Source organism: Thermobia domestica, chromosome 10 (assembly GCF_964235325.1).
Source record: "Thermobia domestica chromosome 10, izTheDome1.hap1.1, whole genome shotgun sequence".
NCBI classification, from domain to species: Eukaryota; Metazoa; Arthropoda; class Insecta; order Zygentoma; family Lepismatidae; genus Thermobia; species Thermobia domestica.
In genome coordinates, this window is record NC_137463.1 from 231,580,100 (window position 1) to 231,597,915 (window position 17,816).

Consider the following 17,816-nt stretch of genomic DNA (forward strand, 5'->3'; position numbering starts at 1 on the left):
GATATTAATATAACGCCAGGATATTATTCTTCCGTTCAGTCTATTTTAGATATGATTCCGGAAAATGTACGCATGATAAAATATTATTAAGAAATCAAATTAACATTAAGCATTCTTTAAAATTAAAAGATCAATATATAATTGGTATTACAGAAGGATTACAACATATACTTGGATTTATAAATGAATATACAACCGATGTTCACGATACTGTTTTTGTAAAAACTTCGAATGTACAAGTTCCATTAATAATACGTGCAAAATTTCCATGTAATTTAGAGTATAATATACCAAACATTATTAATGTTTGTGTTGATAGTGTGAAACATCAAGAAAATATTGATCCAATACTTCGTAAGGTTAGTGCGTATAATATTTAACATGGACATGTAAAATGTTTTCTATTTCACACACCACATTATGTAAAAGTTCAAAAATCATATTTTAACACGATTGAAGTAAACTTAAAAGATGAGCACGGTTTAAAATTGCCATTTCAATTTGGAACTTCAAACTTGACACTTCGCTTCAAACGAAAATGATTTCTGAAAGTATAGATGATAGTTTTTACATCACACTAGTTTCAAATGCTAGTACGGATGTGTATCCTAAAACTAATCCGTCACATTTCATAAATCAAGAAAAAAATAATATTCAATTATCAGAAACCGATTGGTATGTAGGATGAACTGAATTACACGTTCCTTTAACATGTTATAATGTTACCGATAGGGAAAATGTTATTTGCCATAAACTAAAGAATGGTGAACCGCAAAAAAGTAAAATTGTAAGTGGATATTATCCGTCCGTACATCATATCGTTGATGAATTAAATAAAGTATCAAAAGATATAAAATTTTCTCTATCAACTATTGTGCAAGTAGATTGTAGTGAACGCGTTGAATCGGTTACATTGTCACCGACATTAGCTTTACAATTAGGTTATCCTGAAAATAAAAATCTTGTAATTCATTTTTGCGGAATTAAACAACCGAACGTTGATATTGGTTATCGTTATCAAATTTTTATTCATACTGATATCATACAATATCAGATTTTAGGTGATACAAAAGCACCATTATTACGTATTGCAAAAATATCAAATATTAAATACGTTAAAGTGCGAACATTAACATTTCAAGATATTCATTATTTGCCACTTACAAAATTTTCCTTCAACACCATTGAAATACCACTAAAAGACTATGCAGGGCGAAATTTGCCATTTCGTTCTAGAATACTGAGTGTAACACTTCATTTTAAGCGCTCTCCTAATAAAATATAATTTATTTAAAACATGAAATTTGGACGACATTACGGACACGGTTTCCCATACTTCTCAGGACCTGTATATCATTGGGTACGTGGTATAGGTAGTTTTTTCTAAGGATTATTTCGTTTTGCATTAACATTTCTTAAACAAGGTGCAAAAACGTTAGGTCGTCAAGCATTACAAACGGGAATACAAGTAGGGTGATGTATTAAAAGATAAACCACTTAAAGAATCTGTTCGCGCAGGTGTAAAAGAAGCTGGTGAAACATTAAAGACAAAAGCTGTTAACAAAATTGGTCAGTTATTAACTGGAAGTGGTAAGAGACGGGCACGCAAACCTAAAGCTCCGGCATTTGTTCGATTTGGACCTCCAACAAAACATAAACGCACAAACAAAAGTAATAGCAAACGAAAAGGAAAAAGAATAATAAATCGTGTTAAAGATATATTTTCATAATGGCATTACTTAATTCAAGCAGTGTAGAATACTGCATCAACGATTTTGATTTATTTAGTACTCCAATGACACATACCGCAATTGAATCTTCTATCATTGCTGAATATCGACCAATTTCAACATTAACTTCTGATGGTCCTATTGAATTTTTTATTCCGGTTGAAACAGGAGAATTTATTCATACTGCATATCTTTATCTTTATGTTCGTTGTAAAATTACAAAACCCCATTATACGCCTTTAGGTGAAGTGATGTAGTAGCACCAACCAATAATTTTTTACATTCATTATTTAGTCAAATTGACATTTCATTAAATGGTAAATTAATAACTTCTTCATCAGGAATCTATCCTCATAGTGCATAAATTGAAACATTAAATTATTCCCGTGATGCGACTGATACACATTTGAAATTATGTATGTGGTACAAAGATAATGCGGAACAAGTCGATAGATTAACTGCTAATAATACAGGTTTTCGACAACGTGCTAATTATATGAAAGTAGTAAATTGTTTGAAATATATGGTCGTCTGTATATAGATATTGCTCGATTGCCACGAGCACTTATAAATAAAGTAGGTCTTCGTATAAAATTACATCGTACTAAAGACGCTTTTTGTTTAATGTCTCCTGAAAATACTTCTTATAAAGTAAAACCTGAAGATGTAACTTTACATATTCGACGTATAGACGTTGCACCCCATTTAGCAATGGAAATTAATACTAACATGGTTCGTGAAACAGCGAAATATCCTCTCACAAGAGTTAAAACCTGATCTTATACTATTCCTGCAAATGTTAATTCATACAATCTTGATAATATTTTCTTGGGTAGTACCTAAAGGACTCGTTATTGGGTTCGTTTCTAATTCAGCATTTAATGGAAAATCTGAACGAAACCCATTTCATTTTCAACACTTTAACGTTAACAAACTACAGCTGAAGGTCGGATCAAAATCTTTTCCTCCCAACCCCCTTACCCCCGATTTTAAAAATGATTTGTACCTTCTAAGTTACCACTCTCTGCTTTCCGGTACTGGTTTATATTATAAAGATGATGCACATACTATTACTCCTAAAGAATATCCACACAACTATACTCTTTATGCATTTATCCTATCACCTACCCCAACATTAGATGATTGCACTTGGGACCTTGTGCGTGATGCACCTGTAAATGTTAAAATTTCTTTCTTTGCAAATTTAACTGAACCTATAACTTGTGTATGCACATTTCGATTCCCTAATTCAAATTGATAAAGATAGGAATATATATATCGATAATACTTTTTAAAATCATCATTTTACTAAAAGAAGTATAACTGTAAACTTCTAATCATTAAAATTACATGTGTTCTATTGGCACAAAGTAGGCGCTAGACATTCTATATTGTAATATACTGCCTGATTGTTAATAGAGTTTGCAAGGTGTCATACCATGAAGTGTGTCAAAAGTATTTTCCTGGCGTTAGCACCATTTATAATTATTGGTAAAGTTATAAAAATATCTGTTAATAATATTTTCAACATGTTAATTGAGCTCATGAGAATATTTTATATACGTCACTAAGTCTTCCAACATATACGCACGTCTGTATAAAATATGATGTGTTTCAAGAAAGAAAAGCCATCCACACGGACGACATAATAAAAGTGTTACTTCGTGATAAAGTGTTACTGGAATTTATGCAATTGATAGAATACCTAAAAATGTGCAACCACCGGGTGGACTTATAATAAACTTGGACAGTTCTACTTCTACTGGTTCACATTGGGTGTCTGTATCCATTGATAAAATCAAAGAGGCTATTACTTTGATAGCCTGGCATTACCAATTCCGAAAGAAATAAAACGTTTTTAAATAAAAATTGTAAAATATATTTTACAAGCAGTTCCGCATATCAAGATGGAAATTCAATCTTGTGTGGATATTTTGTTTTATACTTTCTTCATCATATTGTACGCAAGAAAAGTTTTGAAGCAGAATTTATTCAATGAAGATAATCTTAAACAAAATAATAAAATTTTATTTAACCATGTAACCAAAATATTAAGAAAAACAAGTAGATTGGATTAATAAATTTTTTATTTACAATTTTAAATCTTGTGTTTTTATTTACAACAACAAAAGCTTACATTCTTGCAAATGCGTTAGTTGATGCTGTTGATCTGACATGTTTCCACCAAAAACATAATTGTTGTGCATTATGAAATGCACATCCTGATTTTTTCTCAAGTTTGATATTTTGTTCATAAAACGAACACAAATCATTAAATACGTTCGCATGCAATGTGTTTAATGATGGATATTATTTACTTTCTAAATCAATAACATCTAATGCAAAAATCTTTTTAATCCAAACTGATTTTTCTGCACCTTTGCAATAAAAGGTTTCATCTTGTTTACAAAGTTGATATACAAGGTTACGTATGTGTGATACAGTATAACCGCATTTATCATTCCAACTTAGTCCGTGTAAGTGTAATGTTAACCAATCAATTTGTTTTTGACAACCTAACGGTAGTAAATTATATTCTACTGGTGATTTTATCAAGCAATGCAAATTTACTGTATCATCGCATGCAGTTAAACAAAATACAGAAATAATAAATTCATGATTTGAAATCTTAAAAACTTGTATGTCAATAATGTATTCATTAGCACATGGTGAAATTTCATGTTTACGTTGCAAGAAAAATGGAATAATTTGTCCGACAAATTCAGTGTTCTTTAAACATTCACGCGTTTTTCGTATAAAGTTTATTCTTGAGATTTCACTATGTCTTTCTTCAAACACTTAGAACAAGCCAATAAGAGTTATTTCATTGGATAAATACTGCACTGCATAATCGCCACTGTTTTCAAGATTCAGTACAATTGGATTAAAGAGTAAGTATACGTTTCTAGTTTTCAAAACACACAGTTCACTAATTTGATTTCACTACAAAATACACATATACTATTTTCGCAAGACATTTCGTTAACACACTTCAGTCTACACTCATTGTTAGGATGAAATCTGTCTTTTTCAAGTAATATGCGTACGAGATCTAGTCGTGCATTCATATCAACCGTCAGTTCACCATATGTGATATTAAAATAGTCTCTTGTTTATGGACCAAGAGCATGAGTTAATCCATAAATATAAAACAATTCATCCTGTACACGAGAACTCACCAACACAGACTATGCACGTATACCTAAAATATCATCATCACAATAAAAACATTCATGAGCCCACTGAAATGTATCATTCCAATAGCATGAATAGCATATGGCATAAACATTGGGAATCCATTTCCCAATACAATCCCTAACACAGTTTACATCCACATAGTTTTCACGACATTCACAGTTCCAAGCTAATTCCGATGCAGCAGGTGATCGTTCCGACGTGTCCACATTTGATAACAGGGCTTCGTGTGATTCCGCCTCAGAATCCAACTGATCCTCCGAAATCTCGTACACTTTGTCATCGGATAAATCATCAGTTTCTTCGCTATCTGATGATAAGCAAGGATAAACTTCTACATTATTTGCATATCTTTCTAGCAGCGTTTCATTAAATGACGAATCCGGAGAATCTAGATAGTTTTCTATCTTTGCTTTCTTTTTTCAAGATATATCATTCTCATTGTCAGACTTTCGCTTCTCAACAAGTTCTTCAACCAACTGATGTTTGTCCATGGGTGACAAAACTATACACTCAAATTTTAACAGTAATATTTAAAGAAAAATTTTCAATGACGTCACGCACTCGCGCCCGCCCCCACAAATATTTTCCGTCGCGCTCCTGCAACCGACATCCCCTCGCGCCGCGTCGCGTTTTCCGGGACAGGGCAGGTAATATGTCATTTATTATTATCATCGAATTAACATTTATCTACCAGTCATCCTTTCACTATATCCAATTAACTTTATCATTATCTACATCCGGGAAATATTTTTATCACAGGAAATACACTGATAAATCAGTGTTATCAGACCGGATATCCTGTATACATACAGGCATATTTCTACCACTGGGGTCGCGGTGGCTCAGTGGTAGAGAATTCAACTCTGGTGCGTGGTGTCCATGGTTCAATCCAAGCTTGTGCTAAGTGGGCTTTGTGGTGGAGAAACGCCGTGTAGTGGGTTTTCTCGGGGTTCTCCTGTTTCCTCCCGCTTTCTTCATTCCACCATTTCATTCATTTCTAATTTCTCACCAACTCCCTTAGCCTCGGTGCAGAATCGAGGGACCTTAAACTGAATATTTCATTTCATTTCACCAAGCCCAAGAACATCGATAAAAGAACAAGATAAAGCTTGGATATGCAAGACGAATTGCATAGTAATCTTGCTCTTGGCCTTGTTTTGGTGATCACCAAGTAGCGATGAGCATATTTTCTTGCTTTCCGTATAGTATGAAAGACCATAATCAAAATCACTCTTGGTCTTCATTTGTACCGATTAGCATTCTTGATTCTTGTATAGCCTGAAAAACCACCAAGACTACGGAATTCAGGACCAAGACTTGACTGTGCAAGACAAAGAATAAGACGCAGTATTGATGACCAAGACCCAGGGTGCGAATTGTTTGAATTTCAACTGGGCTGAAAGTGATGATATACAATTAGTACTTTATAATAAATTATCATACTGTATTTTTTAAATTTTCTATTACAAAATTTATATCATTTTTCTTCTTACTTGCAATTATATACACTGTAAAATACGTTTTAATTACCGAGAAAGAATAATCAAAGTGCCGCGGGTCCAGGAATCATAAGAACCAGGCACGTAGCCAAGATTTCGTAAAAGGGGGGTCCGTGGCACTAAGTACTGTAGTTATCACACCAGGGCCTGGAATATTCTCAACTATTTTACTAGAACATATATTGGTTCGTTTAGCCAGGATTTCGTAATGTGGGGGGAAGGGAAACATGAAATACTGAAGGCCCAGGAACTCCATCAATCTAAACTACTTTACTGGCAACTAGTGCTCTCAAACGGGTCGGGTCGGGTTGGGTCAGTCGGGTCAGCTCGGGTCGAGTTGTCTGGTCAGGCTACTCGGGTCGCGTTGTCGGGTCGGGTCAGATCGGTTCGGGTTGTCGGGTCGGGTCAATAGGGTCAGATCGGGTCGGGTTGTCGGCTCGGGTTATTCGGGTTAGGTTGTCGGGTCTGGTCAATCGGGTGAGCGCGGATCGGGTCACTCGAGTCGTGTTATCGGGCCAACTCGGGTCGGGTTGTCGGGCCGGGTTAGTCGGGTCGGGTTGTCGGGTCAGTTCACTTTGGTCAACTGAGTTTAGGTTGAACTTAAACTAGGTTGGAGTCAAAAGCTGCAATTTTTCACTAGCTGCCTAATTAAAATAACAATCTTCAATTGATTTATGGAAACCATAAATCTATTTTGAACACTTGCAGCTAATGCTTTTATGGTAAATGCTTATTTTTTGTATTTGTGTGTACTTTAATTTTTAAATGTGGAAGATTGATTTTACCAATCGACTGTAATATTAATATCTACGCCAATATGGAGTCTGGATTTAGAACAAAACTAGAAGTTGTTTAAGCAAGGCCAAAAGAAACATTGGATATGGACGACCAAGCCCAAGCAGGGCCGCGGTGGCTCAGTGGTAGAGAATTCATCTGTGGTGCGTGGTGTCCATGGTTCGATCCTAGCTTATGCTAAGTGGGCTTTGTGGTGGAGAAACGCCGTGTAGTGGGTTTTCTCGGGGTTCTCCTGTTTCCTCCCACTTTCTTCATTCCACCATTTCATTTATTTTTCATGGTCACCATATCCCTTAGCCTCGCTGCAGAATCGAGGGACCTTAAACTGAATATTTCATTTTATTTCACCAAGCCCAAGAACATCGATACAAGAACAAGATAAAGATTGGATATGCAAGACGAAGTGCATAGTAATCTTGCTCTTGGCCTTGTTTTGGTGATCACCAAGTAGCGATGAGCATATTTTCTTGCTTTCCGAATAGCATGAAAGACCATAATCAAAATCACATTTGGTCTTCATTTGTACCGTTGAGGCGAGCATTCTTGACTCTTGTATAGCATGAAAGACCACAATGACTACGGAATGCAGGACCAAGACTTGACTGTGCAAGACAAAGAATAAGATTCAGTATTGATGACCAAGACCCAGGGTGCGAATTGTTTGAATTTTATTTGTTGGGCTGAAAGTGATGAAATAAAATTAGTACTTTATAATTAATTATCATACTGTATTTTTAAATTTTAAATTACAAAATTCATATTATGTATCTTCTTACTTGCAATTATATATACTGTAAAATACGTTTTAATTACCGAGAAAGAAAAATCAAACTGGCGTGGGTTCCGGAATCATAAGAACCTATTTTGGAATGAAAGTAGAAAGGTTGAGAAAATCACAGATTTTCTCCCGTTTCCTTAACCCTTATCATCGCCAAGAGACTCTTGCTACTGCCTTCCGAGAAGACCCCCTGCCTTCCGAGCAGGTGAGAACATTGACCTTGAAGAAAAATTTCGTCACATAGAACTAAAGTAAGAAAAAATAAACTTCTCCCACGTCGGACATTGGTATCAGTTATAAAAAGAAATAACCAAACCTCAAAAGTGCCAAATATTCCCTAAGATGCATATACAAATCCCCCGTTTGATCTAGCTAGTGATTAACGTGTAAGACTTCGGTACACGTGGTCCGGGTTTAATTCGCAGTGGGAGTGGATTTTGACGTTCACCCAGTGTCGTGACATAGTGCTCTCAAACGGGTCGGGTCGGGTCAACTCGTGTCGGGTTGTCGGGTCAGGCTACTCGGGTTGGTCAGTTGGGTCAGCTCGGGTCGGGTTGTCGGGTCCACAAAGGTACCGCCTATTGTATTTTTATTATTGTTTCTAGCAACTAGGGGTCGGAGACATCTGGTAGATGTCTAAATGTGAAAACACTATTATTTATCTGTCATGTAAATTTGGTACTTGTATGATTAAAAGAATAGAAGATATTGTCATTTGAATGGACACATGTCATTTGGGTGAGTAACTTATGACTCATGGCACATGTTTGAAGACAAGATTTGGAACAATGCTTGGGAGGAAATGGAGAAGAATACCCATTGTGTTGGTACAGCACTGTATATGAAACTCACACAGGTGAACATGACAAGATGAGAAAGTTATGTGACATTTATTTTTGTTGCAGACAGAATTTGAGAGGCAATGGATATAATGCCCATACTGTTGGAACATCCTATGTGTTACACATGAATAGAGGAAATATATAAGATAGTATTGTTGGAAGAAAAGTGTTTTTGTTGTGGACACCTGCGTGTTACGATTTTTTTTAGATTTGTAAATGTATGGCACTGGACCCGCCATGTGTTGTGTTTGATGTAAAAAGGCAGAAGAGATGAATAGAAAGAAAGATGCTTTAGTTTAAAAACACGCCCTCATTGAGTTACTGAATTTTTTAGAAACAAAAGTGAGAAAAGATACGCTTTTACCCTTTGTTAAGAACTTTGGAAATAGATGAAAAACAGATTTTTCACCTGTTAGAGAGATAAATGTAACATTTAGCATCCCTTTCCTATGTTTTGTTCCTTTTTTGTTGCAGGTTCTTTTTTCCATTTTGGTAGCAGAAGGAAATAATGAATTCTGTTTGGACCTTGTTAGCTGACTTAACCTTTTCTTTCTTTTTTAAAAAAGTTGAGAATGGTGATTGTATCTTTTTATTTCTTAAAAGGGGGCAGAATAGCGAGCGTAAAATATGCATGGTTGGATTATTACATTGAAGCACGTGGACACTCTGTATTGAAAGTAGAAAAAAAGAAAAACCGTATTGTTGTTGGAGGCGCAGTCCCGTGAATGTCTTTTGTAGTTTGAGAAGGGGAAAGAAACTTAGGTAAAGAGGACATAGTGGGAAATTTATAACATATTAATTGAAAAATGATTAAATGAATTGTGCCATGAGAAAACACAAATAATTTGATGATTATTAGTATGTTTTAAAAGATTAATGGAGACGGGATATGATTTTACGAGCGAAAGTATAGGAAATATTTACGGGGTAGGGAATGGGGCATGGATTTTATTACATTAATAGACACGGATGCTACTTGTTTTGAATTTTAAGTGCTATAGTTGAGAAACATAAGACTACAATGTCTGTGTATTAGAAAATGCATACCGCGCGAGCTGGGATTGTCCCAAGAACCCCTTGCACCAGAGGCGACCGCTTTAATAGTGAGACACTATGTTATAAATCACTGAATAATGATAGAATAAAATGTGGAACGAAATAATGCAGAGAAAAGCTGCATGCAGAAGGTGTTTGTGTAATAGAAAATGGACACAGCGCAAGCTGCGATTGAACCCGTGACACGAAGTACCGGAGGTGAACGCTTTGGCATTGAAGGAGTATGTTGTAAGTGAATTCTGATAAGAAGAAACTGGGAAGAAACAAGAGACTCACGGGAAACCCCATGTATACATGGTATTTGTGCACAAAAAGTGCATACTCCGCGAACTGGGGAATTGAAGTGATGATATTGAAGTACCAAAGGCGAATGTGATATTAGTGACTGACCTTGTTAGCAGTTAGTAATGAGAAATGAATGGAATGGTGGAATAAAGAAAGTGCGAGGAAATGGGGGAACTCGTAGAAAACTGATTAGAAATTTGACTTAATGATAACTGTTGTTGAACCAGGGACGGCAATCACCAAAGGTGAATGGGGTATTAATGATTTACATAGAAACAAGTAAATGATGTAAAATGTTAGAATGAAGAAAGTGGGAGGAAACGAGAATACTGCGTGAAATCGTATGAGTATGGCGCAAGCTTGGATTCAACCATGGATTTAATGCAATAGAAGTAGTGTTAAGAATAATATGGAATAATAAAATGTGTGCGTATAGTATAATGTAAGAAGGAAATAGAACTGGTTAGTGAATTGTATACTCACACAGCTGTGAAAAAAAGCCTCCCACATTGATCGAGTTAAATAGAGTTACTGAAAAGGACATTTTTTTCTTTTTTGGTTTCGCAGAGGCTGCAAAAAGTCTTTTGTATTTACGGTTATTGTTGAAGATGTTGGGCGTACACTTTTTTTATTTTAAAGGGCAGAATAGAACCTACGTTTAAAGTGTTGCTGGTAAAGCGAGCGTTGTTAAGGGTGTAGAGTACTCCTTATATTTGGCTATTCTTTAGATACAGGCAGTAACGTAAATATTGTGTTGTAATGAATGGATTGTAGGGAACATCCTTTAAGAGAATTTTCTCTTCTAGAAAAAAAAAAACTGCCTGAAGACACGCTGTAACTGGGCTTAGCTGATTTGCAGGGGACCTCAGCATTTGAAAAAGAGAGTGTTTGAAGAAATAAAGAAAGATTTGTAAAAATGGATGGCGTCACTTTACACCCTTTTTTTTGAAAAAAATATATAAATCGAATGTTTGTGGAGAACACGTATATTTGGCTTTGCGACTTGCGTGTACGGTTGTGTATTTGTGTACTGATTTAATTGTGCTGCATTACGAAGAAGTACATCTTAGAAAATATTAGAAGATGAGTTGAATTTTGATGTCTTAAATAAAATCGTGAAAAAGAGAGTTAATTTTTATACTTGATTAAAATTATGATATAAGACTTGATTTGATTATTTTTATTGCAAACTTTAACGTTAACATTAATGATTATTAGTTCAAGTTTTAAGAGAATTGAAAGAGAAATATTAAAGAGAAAATAATGTTAGAAGAGCTGTTTGGAGGATTAATTTTTAGAACTGTATAGAAATGTACATAAGTGCACCCAAGTAATTTTCATTAAACTTTTAACATATATGTTAGTCATAAATATTTTGATAATGAATTACTCAGAGAATAATAGTGTTGTGTTTGGGCAGGAGGTGTGGGATTCCTAGTAATTATTTTTGTTTTTGAGATAAAAATGAATATTTCTTGTTTGCCAGGTTTTATGATTTTTATTGTGCTATATTAAAATTTATAAGTAATTAAATTATTTTTCTTATTTTTAGATTGATGCTAATTGGTTCTCAGCCCTCAATTGTTTGAAGGAATTGTTGGATTTCAGGTAAAAAAAATAACTTATTTATATAGTTTTAAATTGAACTGTGAGATTTCAGGTGTTTTTAAAAATGTTGCTGTAGTATATGCTCCCGAAATATAATGTAATATTTTGGTAATATCCTCAAGTGTGCGAATTATGTTTCATTTATTCGTTTAGACATGAAAATGAACGAAATAGGTACGATTTTAAAGACATTAGGAATATGTAAAGTGTTTATATATTTAGCTTATTATATATATTACAAAGGCTATATCATACATAGACTTACACTTGAATGTTGGATTCGAAACGCTTAACCTTTTGTTGGAAAGGAATTATGTACTGAGGAGCAAGCTTTTGGTTGGATTTCAATTTAGCGTTCTTTTTAACAGCTATGTTATATAAGACGCGGACTTACTGATTAATGTGGGATTTCAAACGCAAAAGCTAGTGCTGGGAATGGAACTTGGATTTTCCACTAGGAAGGGGCGTGCGATAACCGCTTTGACAAAAATGAGTTTTTATTTAATGTTTCTAAAAAGTTTATTTAAAGTGGAAGGAAACAGGAAAATTCCGAGAAAACTACAGGTATCGTGCATGTGTAGAGCAATTTATAGAAAAGTGAAATATGGTGAAATAATTGGATTGCGACGTGAATGTACTTAGGATTAAAGGTGGTTATGAGTAGTATGTTTTTCTTGAAGATTTTCAATAAGTTTATAAATAGAGAAAATGAAATAATTTCTTTGAATTTTTACGTCTAACGATTATGGAGGTTATACTAACGGGAGAAGTGTATTTTTTTTAGGCGTGCTGGTATGAGAGCTGTTGAAAAATATATGTTAAAAAGAATTGCTGGAAAAATGTATAGACAGCCTTAAAACTATAGGTTAGGAAACATTAAAAGTAAATAGTGTATTAGTATAGCTGTAGGCCTTGAAACGTATTCAGTTTATACTTAAAAAAGAGACAGAAATTTATGTTATTGTAAGTAAGATTACTTAATTTGTTACGTACGGGATTTTTTAATGTTGACTGCAGTATTTTGGGGAGACGAAAAGATTTGGGAAATGGTTTTGGTTTTATAAGTTTTGTACTTATTTGGCGTAATGGTTAATTTGAAAAAGTCTTTTACACTTTTTCGACCAAATGGCCCTTACCGCAAGTTGAATAAGGAAGCGCTTGCAGGGAAGACAAAAGCGCTAATGGAAAAAGTACGATTAATCCATTAATATATAGCAGAATAGAAGGTAAAATATTTAGTTAGACTGAAATTGAATTAATGTTTTATATTATAGAAATTTGGGTAGAAAATAAAGTATGCAAACATCCTTTGAGGAAGGTTGATTCTTGTTTCCCTATATTAATTCATTTGAAATGTTAAATAATCATTGTGCTCCTCATTAGTTTAAGTTTTACGTTTCACGGTTATACTGTTAGGCTAAGGGAGACGGTAATTATGAAAGTGGGTAAAAAACGGGAGAACCCCGAGAAAACCCATGGACATGGTGTTTATGATAGACTTATTTGAACGAGGATGAAACTAGGGACCGTACGTACTAGAGGAAACTACTTTAGTAATTCAACACCGCGACCCTTAGTTTAGTATTTGTGTAGGACTTGTAAAGTAAAACGTTACGATGTTGCGAAATTGTTTTGATAATTGAATATTGTGTTGCTAGTTCCGTAAATAGTACTGTTTGCTAGGTAAACGTATGGCTTAATTTTTCCGGTATTTATTATCGAATTTTATATACACGAAATGAAAAGCTTGAATCTTAACAATATTTGTATACCTTTGTAATACAGACGTAGCTTATTTGATACTTGTGACAAGTATGGAGGCACACAGAAATTTTTGTCGGGAGGGACATAAAGTAAATGTTTTTGATAAATGTTTGAGACTGAATTTTTAGGAAATACCCGATTAAAGAGATTTGGTACAGTTATACGTAGGTTACTTCTGAAGTATGCGAAAAATGGATTACGAAATTTAAGGAAATTAGTTCGTTTATGAATGGCTGAAAGAAATGTTATTTCTGTTGTAAGTATAAGTAGATCACATTGTAGAAGGGTCATTAGGAGATTCTTTAGAATTTTATATCTTTCACAAATTTTAGTATTTTGGAAGTTAGTTCCTCGGAGTTTCCAGGGGGAAACGAATGAATAAATAATAGAAGCTTCTGCAGGAACTGAAGAAAGAAAAGTAATTAGTATAATTACTTGTACTGAAGACCAGGTATTTATGTGTGAAATATTCAGAATTTTTTAAATAGCTATGGCTACCCGGATTGCCTATTAAGGGATCATAGTTATGAACTAAATAACTATAGGAATTTTATTTTGTAAAATAAAACTGAAATGGATCTTTGATTGTAAATTTAACGTAGTAAAGATTAAATTATTTTGACTTTACTTGTATACTAAAATTAATTTATCAACATAGAACCGCAAATTGATATCGGCAATTATAAATTGAATGCACGGCAGGGACGGCACTAAGGGTGGGCGGGGGTGGGCGACCGCCCACCCATCCGCCCACCCCAACAGAAGTAGAATAATGAAGGTGACATCCTGTACTTCAAAAGCAATAGATATTACTTTCGATTGCAATGTAATAGGTTCTAGGACCCTGTTTATCTCTGCAATGAACAATGATTTTAAGTGGGATAAGCAGTCTTCACCCTAAAAGTGAACACTTCCTCTGATTTGAGAAAATTGAACCACTTGCACTTCATTATGGACGTGATATCGATAGTGTAGAGGTGGAACAAACTTCTCCCGAAAATTTTGAAACGTTATGAGGAGGAAAAGCAATGTAAATTACCTCCGTTTCTCACAAGGGAACATCTTATATTGATAGTAGCATTGCCCAATCAAACCATGCGCAATCGAAATAGGAGTGGACAAAAGTGAGAAATCCAAAGTTTTACGGGCCGACACCCAGAAACACAGGAGATACAGAGTAAAGAAGGATCTATAATAATGTGAAGATAACAATGCAAAAGATACACTGACACAGAAAGAACTTCAAAATGATTATAGTAATCAAAATGACATTTACACAACAGAATAGTAAGCAAACATTGTACAAACAGACATGCTCAATAACATCATATGTAATGCAGTGTTGCCAACGGAGCACAAAATGAAATTTTGGTAAATGGCACAGAACACAAATTATAACAAAACCAATAATGTGTGTGGTGATACAATATTACGTGCATCAGAAAAGTGAGCCTGCTAATCAATTGTCAATCCAAGCGCATTTATCATTTTAATTTTGTGTGTTGTGTTTGATATTATTCTGTTTTTCCACTTGAGCAAAACTGCTTCGACACCGTGCTTCGTCTCTTATTTTCGTACTTCAGTGATTATATTCTTATTTGTGGTCTTACATTTAGGTTTTAACTAGTTCGAATGGTGTACTGTATGCACTTCTACATCCAAGATTCACATAGAAATTCATATAGGCCTATCCTCAAACGTTGGCAACACTGTACATCAAGACGTCACAGGTATGGTTCTACTCATAATTAGATTTTCTGGATGTTATAATTTGTGTTCCGTGCTATTTAACAAAACTTCATTTTGTGCTCCGTTGGCAACACTGTAGTACATATGTTATTGAGCATATCTGTGGGTACAATATTTGCTTACTATACTGTTGTGTAAGTGTCATTTTAATTACTTTAATCATTTTGAAGTTCTTTCTGTGTCAGTGCATGTTTTGCATTGCTATCTTCACATGATTATAGATCCTTCTTTACTCTTTATCTCCTGTGTTTTTGGGTGTCGACCCGTAAAACTTTGGATTTCTCACTTTTGTCCACTCCTCTATCGATTGCGCATTGTTTGATTGGGCAATGCTACTATCAATATAAGATGTTCCTTTGTCAGTTTACTGAAGTGATGGATCATTTCAAAACTGCTTTTTATGAAATTCACAAATTAGCGGTAAGTTAATTGCTGTCACCATTCCTGTATCTAGTTCACAATGTGAGCTTTCTTTCTAGTGCCTTAGACGGGTTAAAACATCTAAGAAATCGAATGGCAAACGGTCGCCTAAGTGATATTTGTTTCCTTTCAGTAGAAAGAAAACTTGCAATGAATATTGCTGTAGAGGATGTGGTAAACGCATTCGATGCTGGACATAAAAATCGACACATTGCACTTCATTAAAGTGCAGGCATAAGAGTTTATTGTAAGCTTGTTCGCACCATGTGATGAGCCCTTCATAGTTTATAATATATTGTTGTTTCTGTGGATCATGATGAAGTTTTGTTAATTGCTATTTACTTCTTTATCCAATTTATAATTGATTTAGTTTTTTTTTTTTTTTCACCTCTAGTTTCAGTTAAAAATATCTCTGTTTAAGGTATGATCAAACAATCATGCTGTCGAATTTCCCTATTTTTCTAGTAACAGGTCTTTGCTGTTGCATATAGTGATCACGTCAAAAAATCTAATGTGTACAAATTAAGAATACATGAGAGAAAATATAAATGATTTATATTTTTGGCTCTCGCTTTCTTGTAATAAATCCTTCAAAGATAAAAGTGTTTGCAGTAGCCTATTTTATCCTTGTTTTACTTTACCCACTTATTGTGTATTTTATGTTAACGGAAAATAGAGTATTGTCTGTTAGTCCGTGTTGTTTGAATCTTCTTTTATTTCTATGCATTAATGTGCATTCTTGGAGGAAGAGGAGGTAAAGCTGTTTTGAACTTCATCGACTACACAGTACATACCGTTATTATTGCTAAACGAAAAAACTAGAAGTAGCTGTAGTGTATCTGCCACGCGGAATTCGGTAGATAGAGCATATAGCCACGAACTCCCGCAGCCCATCCTAAGTCTGCATTTCTTCAGTCCCACCAGGCTATTGCCGGAAAGGCCAAAACAGCTGTTTTAAACATCCTTGTTCCTCCCCTATTTCAGCCAGAAATTGAAACTTAATTATTGTAAAAAAAAAAAAAAAAAAGTCCACATTGCCCAGTTCTTATTTTCATTGTCCGCCCACCCAGCAACTAAGTCCGCCTCTTTCCGCCCACCCCATCAAACGTTTCTGGCGCCATCCCCAATGCACGGATAATTTAACAGGGCGCTATTTGCTTAACCCACAAACGCCCAAGACCAGTTTTATTCGTTAGCAACTGCCTTGAACAATACCGTGTTACATCGAAAACCTGAGAAGAAAACTGAACGAAATTCGTACAACAAGAGAACGGGTAGTGTGCCTGAAGTGAAACAACGGGGATTTGGGTAAATGAATGATATAGCTCATGTAACGTAGTGAAAAATAAAGTGGGTCACTGGTGGCACAAGGAGAGTTTGTGGGTTAAAATTTTAGAGTATTACTTTATATTGCATATATATATGTACATTACTTATAATTCCCTATTTTTGTTTGTTGAAGGATGTCGGACCGTTGCGAAATTGAACTCGTTGATTTGATAAAAGATAATGAGAAGGTGATTTACGTAGATGTGGGAGATGAGGAAAATAATGACATTGTATTACATGATAATGTTGCAAATGAGGAAGAGGAGGAGGAGGAACAGAATGATACTGATGATATTAATCTGGTGGAAGACAATAGTGTAGAACACGTAAATAATATAATTCCTAAGTGGATGGATAGACGATATAATGGCATTGTATTGCAATTGCGTGATTTTTTATATAGCAATTTTCAGATGCAAGTGTCCGAAATATCCGTTAAATGCTCGTTATTGAAAATGATTATGGATATATCAAATAAATATTATCAATATCCACACTTTAATTCTGAAGGATAAAGATTATAACTGCGCAAAGAGAAAAATGCAAAAAGAAAAGAAAGAAAAAACAAAAATTTGTAAATATACAATGAAATAAAAGAGAAAACCAATATTCATTTTATTCATGAAATATAATTTCTGTGTTTTATTTTGTATTAAGTTTTTACCCTTTGCGATTTATATTGATTATTTTTGATATGTTTTATTTTAGGTAATTTCAGGCCGTGAAAAATGCAGTTTTCCTGGTGCGTTGGAAACCCTTAGAC

At 34.5% G+C, this 17,816-nt stretch overlaps 1 protein-coding gene across 1 annotated transcript; it reads left to right on the top strand.

The window, feature by feature from the left end:
* The first annotated feature begins 10,047 nt into the window (after positions 1–10,047).
* On the top strand, positions 10,048–17,585 carry LOC145661836 (uncharacterized). The gene is made up of 3 exons (XM_081727174.1): positions 10,048–10,119; positions 11,736–11,791; positions 17,187–17,585. The coding sequence occupies exons 1-3, from the start codon at positions 10,048–10,050 to the stop codon at positions 17,566–17,568; spliced, it is 510 nt and encodes a 169-aa protein (XP_081583300.1). The 3' UTR covers positions 17,569–17,585.
* The last annotated feature ends 231 nt before the right edge of the window (positions 17,586–17,816 follow it).

What these genes read in the sequence shown, in the direction of transcription:
- LOC145661836 (XM_081727174.1), top strand. Translation starts at nt 10,048, where the DNA reads ATGGACACAGCGCAAGCTGCGATTGAACCCGTGACACGAAGTACCGGA. An exon ending in AACGCTTTGGCATTGAAGGA is followed by an intron (nt 10,120 to 11,735) that starts GTATGTTGTAAG and finishes TCTTATTTTTAG; the next exon opens with ATTGATGCTAATTGGTTCTC. An exon ending in AAGGAATTGTTGGATTTCAG is followed by an intron (nt 11,792 to 17,186) that starts GTAAAAAAAATA and finishes TGTTTGTTGAAG; the next exon opens with GATGTCGGACCGTTGCGAAA.